The sequence below is a fragment of the Squalius cephalus genome (genome assembly GCF_949319135.1).
Source record: "Squalius cephalus genome assembly, chromosome: 16".
Taxonomy (NCBI): domain Eukaryota; kingdom Metazoa; phylum Chordata; class Actinopteri; order Cypriniformes; family Leuciscidae; genus Squalius; species Squalius cephalus.
Window position 1 is genome coordinate 3,546,244 of NC_137137.1, and position 14,974 is coordinate 3,561,217.

General features: G+C 37.5%; 1 protein-coding gene across 1 annotated transcript; it reads left to right on the top strand.

Moving 5' to 3' along the window:
* Positions 1 to 1,291: 1,291 nt before the first annotated feature.
* On the top strand, positions 1,292 to 14,214 carry pptc7a (protein phosphatase targeting COQ7 a). Its single transcript, XM_079896630.1, has 6 exons — positions 1,292 to 1,800; positions 5,349 to 5,528; positions 7,444 to 7,642; positions 10,514 to 10,637; positions 10,726 to 10,855; positions 12,091 to 14,214. The coding sequence occupies exons 1-6, from the start codon at positions 1,599 to 1,601 to the stop codon at positions 12,147 to 12,149; spliced, it is 894 nt and encodes a 297-aa protein (XP_079752756.1). The 5' UTR covers positions 1,292 to 1,598; the 3' UTR covers positions 12,150 to 14,214.
* Positions 14,215 to 14,974: the final 760 nt, after the last annotated feature.

Consider the following 14,974-nt stretch of genomic DNA (forward strand, 5'->3'; position numbering starts at 1 on the left):
TCACTAGCCTAATTGATGTTTAAATTATTTTTTAACATAATTTCAGCAGCAGGAGAGCAAAATCGAGTATATAACAAAAGTTGTATAATTAAGATAAATGCAAGAATTCAGATGACACTTTTAAATACATCAGTTATAATAAAAACGTTGACTACATAATCTTTTAATCAGCTGATAATATTCTGGTTTGTGTCAGCTAATTAATCTCATTTGTCTAAAGCTGCACTGCGCCAGCACGACCACTAGATGGCGGCAAACACTTCATTAAGTGAAGTCATCTGTTTCATAACACCAGCACTCCACTGGAAATAGACCAACCTCAGTATTATAAACTACCAGACTTAGGCCTGGTTTCACAGACAGGATTAGGCATAGTTCAATTACAACATTTAAGTAGCTTTTATAAACATGCCTAAAAAAAACTTTACTGTTGTGCATCTTGAGACAAAAAAAATCAACTTTTCAGTTAAAACAGCTCAAACATGCATTTTAGTGCAGGACTTGGCTTAAGCCTAGTCTGTGGAACCAGGGGACTTTTTCTACCACATTACTGACATCATAAGGTTTAATTGAGAGTACTGATGCCAGTTTGGCATATCTGTGGTTCGAGAGCTGCAGAAACTGGCCTGTGGCCAGAGGTTAGGAAGTCCATGTTCTCCTACTGACTGAAACCACAAGCTGTTAACATGCATTATCCCTCCAAAATTGTCTATACCTCCTAAAATGCTCTATTCTGAATCATAAATCCGTATTCAGAAATATGATTGTTTACAATCAGATTCTGAATATTTCAAGTGGAATCTTAAACAATGATTTTAAGCAAGAAAGAGGCTGCAATGGGCCATTACATGAAGCTCGTTTTTTTTTTTTTTTTTACCTGCATCACCACAAAAACACACAGTAACCCATTTATTAATAATCATGAGTCAAAATACATTATATTTGTAAAATATTCTTTACCAAAAAATTTTTTTTTTGAAAACTTGTGTGCACTCGCGTGTAATATCCAAGGATAGGTGAGTTTTTTTTTTTTTTCTTTTTCTTATGAGTGATTACATCCTTATACCATCTGACATTTTTAGTCATTAAATCTAAATTGTATACAAAAAAAAAGTTATACGGAATTTATAAATTTATGCGTCATATTTTATAAACTCAAAGGCCTGTGTATTCTTTCACTGGTCCCCATTAAACTGTTATATATAGGCCTACTCCATTAAATGTACACGGGTTGCGTAACGGCGTCTGACGTCACAGCAGTCACAAGACTTCAGTCGCGCGCCGCCGCGGCCTTCAGTGCACGCGCAACAGACACGCGAGCGCGCAGCGATGGGGCTCACCGCGAGTAAAAGGAGTTTTATAAAACCCGGTTCGACTCGGATGTTCTGAATCACATCGGATCGATCACTATGGAGAGCTGAATGCGATAAATCGGTGATTGATTCGTAAAGGAAGCGAGATTTTGGAAGTTGATGCCGTTGTAAGGTCGTTTAATAACAACACTGTGGATGCGGTTGCTGTGAGTGACACCTCCAGACGTCATCAAGGGCCGTGGATCTGTTGTTAGTACTGAGTCTAACTAACGTTAACCGGGGGTGATGCTGTCCGTGCTCTCGTACGGTCGACTGGTGGCCCGGGCGGTCATCGGCGGACTCTCTCAAACCGACAGCCGGGACTACAGCCTGGTGTCCGCCAGCTTCGGCTTCGGGAAGGACTTTCGCAAGGGGATTTTGAAGAAAGGGATGTGTTATGGTGACGACGCGTGCTTCATAGCCCGACACAGATCTGCTGATGTGTTAGGTATGTGATGGCTAAAACCATTAAAGCATATTCGTGTTGTATGCAAAGATAATGTGCTTGGAAGAACTGGTTTAGGCAAGTATCATCGTGCTTAAATCGCTTCTGACGTCACAACCGTCGCACATCAGTGGCTTGTAGGCACAACAACAAAAGCCTTTGCAGTGTGTATATTTATATGTTAAAAATCAATTAATGAAATCAACTTTAAATAACATTATTTTAATATTAAGGCAATTTGAATGACATGTTTCATAATAGTAAACATTCAGTTTAATTGGCTGCTTTAAAATATCTCCACTTAATTTGTTAATTTGAGTATATTGGAATAATGCTTGTACTTTTTACTCACTGCATAAAAAATTAATCCAGAATTGCTTCACCTGTCACCAAACAATTAGCCTAAAGAGTATAAAATGAGTGTGAGCCCGTTTGTAATGTGTTGGTGCTCCAAGTGACTGGATGATATGAACTGTTATAGTTATTTTAGAAAAAAAAGCAATACACAGTGCTTTCTATGCAGTGTGCAAAAAGTGATATGAGAGAATTTATTAGTCTACACAACTCAGCTCAACGTGGCTTGTATTTAAAATTAAAAAAGGTGGGCAGTATTGAATGTAGTTAAGTTAAATCGCTGCTAGAATTTGCAGTGGTATAATATTCCATAATCATATAGACCTGTTAGTGACATCTACATTGCTTCTAACCCGAGAATGGCAACTTTAGGGGGTTAACAAGAGCGCACATTAGTTTTAGTGTAACAGAAAATCCATTGTCTAGTTACAAGGAAGTACATCTGAAAAGTGTGGGTGCAAAACAATAGATGAACACTGAAGGCCACCTGGGTTTCAGTCTTTGTCTTGAAAGCAAATCTTTTACTTCATGCTTTTTAGTAGTCCTTCAAAGTTCAGTTTTGAGATGAAGCAGATTAGTCCTTGCACTGCACCAGTTTTCTCTGTCATTTAAGCCACTCATAAGGCGTATGCCTACAAATTCAAGTGTCAGATGTTAGTAGTCCTGCTAACATGTTTCTAAGGCCTACTTGGACAGCTGTACGTCAAAGTCAAATCAACCTGGGATCTAAATCCTCTTTTACAGCTCAAACACATGAGCAGGGTTCTGTTGATGGCCTAAGAAACGACAAACCAAGACTTCTCAAGCTTCAAGCCAGCAAATCTATCTCTGGAAATCCCAGTGCTTTTAAAGGCGAGATCACAAGAGGATGCAGGTCGATGCGAGGGGACTTGCCTTGCCTTGTATGGTCACGAACAAGTTCCTACTCATTGTCAGATAGGAAGCTGGGAGGGTTTTATAGGGAAAATTCCCTGTCTGTTGGACTGATTTGGAAATGCATGCACATGACATCAATGGGGCGTAGACAGTAAACATTTGCTTTCTTAATATTCAATCAAGACTGGTGCATCTTACGATCTATAAATCACTTAATTTACTTGAGCATAATTCAGGGTTCCCACACCTTGGTTAACTTCAAATTCAAGGACTTTCCAGGTCCAATACCCTCAAATTCAAGGACTTATTGTTATTGTTGAGGTGCCATCGTAGTAGTTTTGTGTGCGTGAACATCATGGCAACGTACAACACAAAGTACCTCACGCTGGAAACACTTAACATAACGCGTACATGCGCGTAACTAACGTAAATCAAGCAAGCTAGTGTGCATAGACCACAAAATGTTGGCGAAATAACACATTAGCGGACCGGAGGGAACAATATGGAATTTTTTTTTCCTGAAAACTTCTTGCACAAAATAAATTCAAGCACTTTCAAGGACCTGTATCTATTATGTTCATTTTCAAAAACTTTCCAGGGCCTTGAATTTTCTTTTCAGATTCACAAATTTTCAAGGATTTCAAGGACCCGTGGGAACCCTGATAATTAGTGGTTGACGGATGTGGGGTAATGACAGATGTTTCAATGGTAAAGGTCCGTTCACACCAAGGACGATAACTATAAAGATAACGATAAAGGTATAATTCTAAAAATCGTTCTCCATATTAAAGAATAACAGAGTTCACACCACAACTATAACGATAAATATATGAGGAATGATATCGTTGGGATCACTTTCAGAACGATTTTTTTCCAGCTGTCGAACGATAAAACACTGACAGCCAATCAGAATCCATTCTAATTTAAAGGTCTCGCGCATTTAAAATGGATCTGGATCATCCGGGCGCGCGCGTGCTTAAAATAAAAAGACCGTTATCGGTCGCTGGTGTGGACGCATTTTATAGTTATCTTTATCGTTATCTTTATAGTTATCGTGCTTGGTGTGAACGGGCCTTAAATGTGCACAAAATCGCATATTAAAGTGAAATGAAATGAGGCTACCTAGGCTACTCTTTTCATCGTTAAAGCATATAGGGGTGTCATCTAATTACAATAATCTCAAAATAGCCAACATATTAGTCTATCACTAAACATAACCATTGTGCGTCATATACAGTAGCAGCTTAGAAATATTACCCAACATAATTTAGTGAGAAATGAGTTTATTGTCATTAGACAATGTTCTGACACAGTTCATCTCAAATCTAGACAATAAACTAGACAATAAACTAACCTACCTGTTTTCTTTAGCATATTGATCTCTATTCTTTAGGTTGGTTTTACTATTTTTATTTGAGTCTGATACTGTTTTGCTTCTCCGGTTTTAAGGTTGCTCTTACCTTTGTGGCTTTTATTTGTGTTTTATGTGTTGTTATGCAGGTATTATTTTCTTATTATTTATCTGGTTCTATAAAGCACTTTGGTCAGCCGAGTGGCTGTTGTAAATGTGCTATATAAATAAAGTGAACTTGAACTTGAACAACTCCTTGTTAACCACTTTTTACTTTTCAAAGTCCATTTTCGCTTGTGGGTCAACAAGTTTTCCCATCAGATACGCTCACTTTACCTCTTGATCACCTCTAAATCCTACTAGATTGTTTGCAGTTTGACCTTACATGAATAATTTTATATTATGTTAACACAATATAGTTATCCTTTGATGAAAACTCGACTATGGTGTTTATGTACACTATCATTCAAAAGCTTGGGGTCGGTAAAAATTAGTTTTTTATTTTCTTATGCTCACCAAAGCTGCATATATTCAATAATATTGTGAAATATTAGTACTACTACAAATAATTATTTTTGGTTTTATTTATTCCTGTGATGCAAAGCTACATTTTCAGCATCATTACTCCAGTCTTCAGTGTCACATGATCCTTCAGAAATCATTCTAATATGATTTGCTGCTCAATAAATATTTCTTATTAGCAATGTTGAAAACAGTTGTGCTGCTTCATATTTTTGTGTTCTTTGATGAATAGAAAGTTAAAAAGAACAGCATTTTTTGGAAATCAGAATCTTTGTAACATTATAAATGTCTTTACTGTCACTTTTGATCAATTTAATGCATCCTTGCTGAATATAATCATGAATTTCTCTCTGTAGATGCAAAATAGCTGTACACAAACTTGACAGCTATTGGAAGTTGTGTTGTTGCTTGTTAACCATTTCTAAAATTGTGTTTCTGTCACCTATAGGTGTGGCTGATGGAGTGGGTGGCTGGCGGGACTATGGGGTCGACCCGTCTCAGTTCTCCGGGACGCTCATGAGGACGTGTGAGCGGCTTGTCAAAGAAGGGAGATTTGTGCCAAGCAACCCAGTGGGAATCCTCACCACCAGTTACTATGAGCTACTTCAGAACAAAGTACCGCTATTAGGTGAGCATATTCAGCTTTAGATTATGGATTATAGTAGTACTGAAGTGTGCAGTATGCTGTAAAATGTAAGTCTCTCTTCACATAAAAGTGTCTAAATGAGAGAGCTGCACAGAAAAAGCATTTGCATTGAACTGTCTTTTTGAATATATTTTCATATTTCAACAGTTTTCAAATCTAAACTGTAGCGACATTAGATCATAATGTGTTTTGGAGGCTTCCACATTATGCTCTGGCTTCAATTAAGATGTGGTCGCTCCGTTCACTTCCATTCATTTTCTTTCGTAAATGGGGAAAATGCATCATATTTTCATCTTTTGCTACATACCAAAAATCAGTTTTTCTACAAAGTAACTTTAGCATCAGACTAACATTCATAACCTAAGGTGTTGATGTGCAATGGCATGTTAACTATGCATGCACTGACATGTGAGACAGTACACACAGATATGCTATAAAACTGAGGACTGGATGTTCTGGGACAGCCAAGAGTAAAGTTTTATTTTTCCTGACTTGGGAACGAAATGTTTTTGGGAAGGGCCTTGGTTCATTCTTCTCAGGATAAGATCAAAGCCGTAACTAAAATGTAATGGACTGAAATGAGTCACTTGTACAGTGTGCTGCCCTCAAAAACACACTGTGGGCTAGATGAGTCACGGACAGAGAGTGTATTGGGTCACAAGATTGGATTTTGTTATTAAATCTGCACAATTGCAAAGCTAGTACAACTGAAAATAATGTTTATTAAATAATCAATTAATCATATTTATAAAAAACTTAATGTAATTGTTTCTACTCCAATTCATTGTTGAAATGTAAACATAAAAAAAAATAGTTTTCATTGCAGATTTATTCAGGCATAAACGTTAAATAATAAATGTCAAATAAAAATAATGAACAGTAATATAGTGCATATATTTAGCTAATTGTTCTTTACAGGGTTTCTGCGGGGCATTAAAAAGCATTAAATGGCATTAAAATTGGCCTTAAATGGCATTAAAAAGCACAAAATTGTAATCCTACAGGCATAAAAAAATTTAGCTAGTTTTGAAGAAAATTTCTAAATTATCAATTTATTTGAATATAGCCTTCAGTATTAATCATTTTTATTTGCTGTCGCAAAATATGTACGTTAGTGTGAAAAACACGCGGAAACCAGTTTGGTAATTGCTTCCGGTTTTTAATCGATTGACAGCACTAATATACTATCTATATAGATATCTGGTTAACGTGATTAGTCATGGGTCATGTATGGCATTAAAAATGTAAAAAATGGCATTAAAAAGCATCAAATTTAATTTGAAGATACCTGCAGAAACCCTAATACTTTAGAGTTCTAATGAACAAGCTATAGACACTGAATGACTTTCCTGAGGAAAATGTATCATTACATATTGTTCTCGAGCTGTTTTATTGAAGTCTTTTCGCAGTTGAAACACGAATTGAGCGATTGCATGAGTCATGATACATTTCAGTAAGTTGTACCGGTTCTTTCAGCACTCCTTCTGATGTTCATTTATGTTTATTTCATACAATGACTAGTAGTGAAGGGGAAGAGATGATCGGGTCACGTGCCGCTGGAACTGAGGCACTACAGCGATCGGTCACACCACATTAAAGAGTATCAAAACGACATTTATCGTTTGAATTTCGTTAGAAAATAGGCGATTTAAAAAGCTGAGACTTTTTCATAAGCAAAAAGCTTATTGCGATTAATGGATGTTTTTATACAAATAATGTTTTGTTCGTGCATCAACTAAAAATAGCATAGACAAAAAGATATCGGTTCATCAAAATGAAGATTAATTCGATTTTAGGCTGAATGTTTTCAATTCAATTTTGGTGCATCGCTAACTTAAAATTACTATGCTTTAAATGACCTATCATGTGACTGATTGAGCATCTTTCTCTACTTTAGGAAGCAGTACAGCGTGTATCGTGGTACTAGATAGGCAGAGTCACCGGCTACACACGGCTAACCTAGGAGACTCTGGCTTTCTGGTGGTTCGAGGTGGAGAGGTGGTGCACAGGTCTGACGAACAGCAGCATTACTTCAACACCCCTTTCCAGCTCTCCATCGCCCCTCCTGAGGCAGAGGGCTCTGTTCTCAGCGACAGGTGAGACCCCTCACTCCTCTAGCTTTCTGATTATGCAACAGCATCGTGTCCCCAACCTAGACGCAAGCGAGACGTAATCCCCTGGCTGTCAGTGTGAGAGCATGATTAGGTCCTCACTCTGAGAGCCTGGTTATTAACTCGACTGGATAATCGGTTCCTCCTGGAGAGAAATGTGTCACTCTATGTGAACACTACAGCGTCTACTCTACTGTCTAGGATACGTAATGATCTCTATTCTCCTATTTCAGATTAGAATGGCTTTATTTGTCAAAAAACTACATTTCATAATTGTGCACCAAGCTTAATCGATTTTGAACCGCAACTTATATTAAAGGGGTGGTATAAAGCCCTTTTCACAAGATGTAAAATGTCCCCAGAGTGTGTATGTGAAGTTTTAGCTCAAAATACCCCACAGATATTTTTATATATCATGTTAAAGTTGTCGCTTTTTGAGGGTGAGCAAAAACGCACCGTTTTGTGTCTGTTCCTTTAAATGCAAATGAGCTGCTGCTCCCGGCACAGGGGGCGGAGCTTCAACAGCTCGCACTCACATAGACATGCACTGAACATTTCAAAAACTTTTAGCCTTTTATGTTCAAACCGGAGTCAGACAATGATGGAGAGACTCAAGAAGAAGTGACAACATGTAGAAGCAACAGGACATTTCTGAATGGCTAGTTGATGAATTTATGTAGCTTATGTGTAGTTATCTTCTAGTCATTGATTAGCATATTCTATCATGATTATCTATAAACACGTTCCCGGGGGCGGGGTTTATGTAAATTCTAGGGTTGGTGACGTCACTAACCCAGGAGGAATGTTGTGTAGTTCCTACCAGACGTTGTAAAAGCAAATATCTCCCTTTGCTTTGAACTTTGAGCATTGTAACTTTGCAGATGTTGTTTATGCTCAAACAGCAACATTACACACTAACTAAAGTTAGAAAAGTGAAATCATAATCAACCACCCCTTTAACTTTTACTATAGCCTCCACATTAACACATAATTTTTTGCATTTATCTAGATTTATTCTCAAGCTTTTCATGTTAAGGCTGTTTTAATTATTGATCATTAATAATATAATTTTATATTCATAATTCAGGGTGTGCATCACGCTTTGATTCACAGGGCTATGTTGACTGATTGCTGAAAGCACTGAAAACAATGCAATTTGCATGACTGCAAAGATTACATCACTAAATTCAGAATTCAGCTCCTGGTTTAGACTTTAAAGTGCCCCTATTATGCTTTTTCGAATATTACCTTTCATGTTTGTGAATGTACAAGGTCTGCAAAGTTTCAAGGCTCAAAGTCCACGATAAATGGAGTCATCGTCTCCCAAAAGAATAGATTCTGAACCGAGTCGTCAGCAATTCCAGTCTTTATTCCTGCACAAACCTATGTAGGTTTGTAACAAATCTGCATAATGCCAGCCTATGGTCTTCATTGGCTGCCCGCAAACATCTATTTTGACCCGCCCTCAAACTGTAGTTGTAGCTGAGACTGGAAGAGTTCGGTTCATGTGGTCGACATGTCAAGGACTAGACTCGCGCTCGAATTGATACGATAAAACTGATGCCACCGTTACTGTTTATATCACTGTGTATGCAAGCGTTAAGGAAGAGCTGAAACTTAGCTTCGTTTTCTTTGAGAAATTAGGTGATGTGCTATGGATATTATCAGAAAATGTAAGTGTTTTTGACCTTGGATGCATGTAAACCTATTGTCTAGCCATTTCAGTCGTATCCGACTCTTGGTGATTCTCTATAAGCCATCTCTCGCCATACGCAATAGACTCTCAGTTAATTTTCTTAGCGATTATTTTGTTTCAGAGTAGGTCGCCAGGTCTTTCCCCATTACATGACTTGGGATTCCCACTCTGTCTAGTAAACATGACCCTAAGTCAGTGATTTACAGTGAATTTATCACGGTTAAGTGGTGGTGTTGGGCTGTTTCTGCTCTGAGCTACATCCAGTTAATTTTAATCTTTCCAGACACATGACTTGGCTGCCAAGCTAATGGAGACAACCTTAGCATGGCGTCAGTTAACCCTGACATTAGCTGGGTTCTCTTTGACAGATGAGCTAGTGGAAGTAGTTCTCTGAGGCCAGTTTGCAGGTCTAAATCTTTAATACTGGTCCATTTTTATAAACCATTTCCACTTCTTAATCCTCAGAATTTTTTATTCAAACTAAGTATCATGTTTAAACCGCATGACCCGGGTCACGGCGCAGACGGAGGGAATGACAGCCAGTGTATTCGTATCAGTGGGCATAATGCCTGCTCCTGAGTTCCTGGAACAGAACACGACACTTCACTGCTGATCTGTATGTACTGTAATGGGGATCAAGCTAAAAGCTTCTTAGACTGAAACTGCTTTTATTCTTTTCAACTGTGCTTCTAAATATGGTCAGCAAACAGCAACGCTTACTGTTTATTAGAGCTACAGTCTGTAGCCTACAGACATATTTCAACTGGGACGGCACAGAATGTGCACATAGTTGGTTTTGATGGATTGTTGAGGTGACCTAAAGACATTGAGAAACATTGTGAGAAGTGAATATTTAATTTCTTTCAAATATGTCAACCTTCAGAATGGGAATATCACATTTCATAACTAAACTATTGAGTTTATTTGCAACAATTTTGGATAACACTGTCCTTGTTACATGTACTTACTATAGTAGTAACAGTAAATTATGCATAATTACATGCAACTAACCCTCAACCAAACCCTAGTCCTACCCTAACCCTATAGTAAGTACATGTAGTTCCTTAATATTACTCAGTACTTAAATATATAATTACACTGTAACAATGACGCCTTAAAATAAAGTGTAACCCAATTTTGTGTCCTCTTGTTTCCCACAGCCCTGATGCGGCTGATAGTTCTTCCTTCGATGTCCAGTTGGGAGACATTATACTCACAGCTACAGATGGTCTCTTTGACAACATGCCAGACTACATGATTTTACAAGAACTCAAAAAGCTCAAGGTACCGGAACATCTACGTACTGCACTTCACTCTGTCCATTTTTCTGTCTTCCAGCGACACTAATACGAATTGTGTGCTCTGCTTTCAGAATACCAACTATGAAAGCATCCAGCAAACAGCCAAAAGTATTGCTGAACAGGCCCATGTTTTAGCATACGACCCCAATTACATGTCTCCTTTTGCACAGTTTGCCTGCGACAATGGCTTAAATGTCAGAGGTGAGATATACTCTTTTAAATATGACTAAATTGTTATTTCATTCATTTTGAACAAGCTACAACTTTTCCTTTTCCTGATTTACTTTCTCTTTACAATTTTCTGAGATGTTAATGTGTATACACTTGCTCTGAAATCAATTACATTTAAATTTATGCATTTGACAGATGCTTTTGCTGTATATTGAAGAAGTACATTTTACCAGTTCAATGCACTATAAAATGTAAAATTGTCACAGTTTAGTTTTGGTTCAATTCAAGGTTATTATAGTTACCTAAAACATAAACAGTTTGTTACTTGAAATAAAATAAAAAACACTTTTGTTACTTGAAATAAAATAAACGATAACTGAAATAGAATAAAATATTAAAAATATATATATTTCAGCTAGTTGTTAAAGCTACATTTTTTATTTATTTAGTTTATTAAAACAGAAATAAAAATGAAAACTGTATAGACATTAAAAAACAAAAACACTATTTCAAATGAAAGTGGAAAATACAAAAATAATAACTCAAAATATTTTAACTATAATGGCATATCAATTATACTAAAATAACACTTCAATTCGATTATTTTCGTATTCATAATTATTTTCAAAATTGTGACGACACGAAATGTCTGAAGTAGAAAATGCATGAAAAATGCATACTTTAAATGCATAAAAAATTTGCTTTGGATGAATGCAGTGTCGGATAAACGAACGCAGGATCATTGTTAGTTGGATTATTCCACTGAAAATAGGTCAAGAATTGCATTTTGAATGCAAAAAAAATTGGGTAATAATGTGGTCATCTTTTTAATCCCTTATCAATGTATTAAATTCATTATCAGGTAACACTTTACAATAAGGTTCCATTTGTTAACATGAACTAACATTGAAAAGCACTTCTAAAGCATTCATTAATCTTGGTTAATGTTTAATTTAACATTTACTAAAAAACATTATTAAAATCAAAAGTTGCATCTGTTAATATTATTTTAATGGACTAACATGAGCTAACAATGAATCATTGTATTTGTATTAACTAACTATTCAAAATGTATTGCTCATTGTTAGCAAACTAACATTGACTAATGAGACCTTATTGTAAAGTGTTACCCATTATCAGATTGATACATTTTTAATTTCCTGACTGACATGTATTCAACGGCACACGTGAACGTTGTAGATGTCGAGTAAATGTGTAGCGTTGACATTGCCTGACAATGTTCCCTCTTTCTCTTCTCTCCAAAGGAGGGAAGCCAGATGACATCACTGTTCTGCTGTCAATCGTGGCGGAGTACACAGACTAATGTTTGCAAGGGCTGCAAAATGCTTCTCTTGTTGTCTTCCTCTCAGTCACTGGACTGGCAGATGTTTCCTGCTGGCAGGATCGAGGGCTGTTGGAGTGTTCTGTTTCTGGCAGGGACTTGAAGCCCACATCTGTTCCCTGGGTTCTCCAACCTCACTAGACTGTACTTCTGATGATGTTGCCTGCAGGCTCAAGTAAAAGATCACCTTGATACGGACTGAGTTGTGCTTTGCAAGGGCTACGACAGGTGTTGAAAACTTTTCTAGTACGTCTGAAAGAATCACCAGTGTTTCTGCCGTCCAGTGATGATGAATGAGTTGGTGGTAATGATGTGGATGAGAGTTGGAGGGTTTAGAAGGTAAAAATGGAGAGAGAATGAGGGAAAGCAAAGTAGAAAGAAATAATTTGATTAGGGACAAGCGTACCAAAAAAAAAAAGAGAGTTTCCGTATCAAGAAGAAATATTAATGCCTGGTTCAGATTACACGTTTTATTTTTTTTTGTCTGTTACGATAGTCACTGTGTCAGATTACGCGATTTTGACTCATAAAATCTTGTGTCGTGGATAAGAAACATGTCAGACTACACGTTGCTTTCCGACCAGTCATCGCGTGCCGTCTCACACACACACACACTTTCACTCACACACATACTCACACGCACACTCGCTCACTCACACATTCACTCACACACATTTATATACACACACACACACGCGCACACTCACAAACGCACTCACTCACACATTCACTCACACATATATATTCACACACACATGCTCACACACACGCTCACTCACAAATGCGCGCACACACACTCACTGTCGCTCACTCACTAGCGCTCACTTACTCACACACACTCACTCGCGCACACACACACACACTCACTCTCGCTCACTAGCACACACACACGCTCACTCACTCGCGCACACACACACTCTTGCTCACTCGCAAACACACTCACTCTTGCTCACTCACTTACACACTTACTCGCATGCTAGTCTTTTTATGGTGATGTCGGTTGACGCCCACTATTACACACTTATACAAGACGAAATGATGGAATCTTGCGTCCCGACGGCCGTTGTCGTTTACAAATCCCCACGACACCCTACGTCAAACGGATCGTGCCAAAATCGGGCTAAAATCGTGTAATCTGAACCAGGCATAAGATGGAAGCGTTGTGCCATGGGATTCTTTGACTTTGCAAAAGCCTAAGGGAGATGCCCTCAAGTTACATGAGTCTTGAGATGGCACGTTTTGCCTGTTTACTTTCTATTTTAAAAGACACCCGATCTGTATCCTCTGGACAGACGTCAGCTGAGATGTGAGGTTATTAAGCAGCAGTGACTACTACAAACTCTTCACTAGCAAATGGACAGTTTGTCGTCAGTGTCGTTGCGTAACTTTACGATACTAGATTGATTATGACGCTTAACCTCATCAGAATACTGTCCGAGTTAATGATCAACAATAGAAATGCCTTTCTTCTGAGATCTTAACTGATGAAAGACACTTTTCTCAAGACAAGTTCTCATAACGTAAAATAAAATAGTAGGACGGGTGTTTATGTAAGCAATTCAAAAGTATAGGGCAAGTTACAGTTCTTGGGGAGACGGAAACCTTTCACTTCATATTTATTAATTTAAAACAGTATTACTCCACTGTTGAGTTTTCTTTTAATCAGACTGCAAGGGATTGTGGGATGTGTTGAGAGGAAAAAAACAGTCCCACTTAAACCACTTTTAAGAGGTTCACATGCATGGTAGCGTGTGTGTGTGAGAGAGGAACGTTTACGATCTGTAGATATATTTGGAAATCCGGCTGTATATTTATGTATGACATGTCTGCATTTGGAAAGTGTAGTTATTACACATCAGATGTATATGAGAATATATTTGATAATTGTGTGGATTCTGTTATTAAAAAAAAACGTTTTTTTGTCAAATTTAAATTTTAAAATATCCCTCGAGGTGTTTACGCACAAAGCTAATGCTAGCATCTGTGAATGCTTTCAGTGGGTATGTCATGATCACATGATCTAATAAAGTTATATTTTTATAACTTCTGTAGGTCGCTGTTTTTCATTTCCCATGATGCATTGCAGTTATATATTGTATAATCAACTAGGTCTCCCTGCAATATATACATATCTGAACTTTACAAAAAATAGTATATATATATATATATATACAGTCATGCTCAGAATTACCCTGGTAAATATGATCAAAAATGGCTGTAAAAAATAAATCTGCATCGTTTATCCTTTTGATCTTTCATTAAAAAAATTGGCAAAATCCTAACCTTTCATTTAAGTAAAAGAATTGAAAGTGGGGGGGAAATCACATTATAAAATAAATGTTTTTCTCCAAAACACGTTGGCCACAATTATTCATACCCTTTTATTAAATACCTTTTTGCAATCTCCTTTTGCCAAGATACCAGCTCTGAGTCTCCTCCTATAATGCCTGATGAGTTTGGGGAACAACTGACGAGAGATCAGAGACCATTCCTCCATACAGAATCTCTCCAGATCCTTCAGATTCCCAGATCCATGTTGGTGCTGCTTCTCTTCAGTTCATTCCGCTCATCAGGTCAGGGAACTGGAACGGTCATGGCAGAAGCTTCATTTTGTGCTCCCTAACACATTTTTGTGTTTATTTTGATGTTTGTTTTGGATCGTTGTCCTGATGGAAGATCCAACCACGGCCCATTATAAGATTTCTAGCAGAGGCCGTCAGGTTTTGATTTTTTTATCTGTTGATATTTGATAGAATCCACGATGCCATGTATCTGAATAAGAAGTCCAGGACCTCCAGCAGAAAAAT

What these genes read in the sequence shown, in the direction of transcription:
- pptc7a (XM_079896630.1), top strand. Translation starts at nt 1,599, where the DNA reads ATGCTGTCCGTGCTCTCGTACGGTCGACTGGTGGCCCGGGCGGTCATC. An exon ending in GAACAAAGTACCGCTATTAG is followed by an intron (nt 5,529 to 7,443) that starts GTGAGCATATTC and finishes TCTCTACTTTAG; the next exon opens with GAAGCAGTACAGCGTGTATC. An exon ending in GGCTCTGTTCTCAGCGACAG is followed by an intron (nt 7,643 to 10,513) that starts GTGAGACCCCTC and finishes TGTTTCCCACAG; the next exon opens with CCCTGATGCGGCTGATAGTT.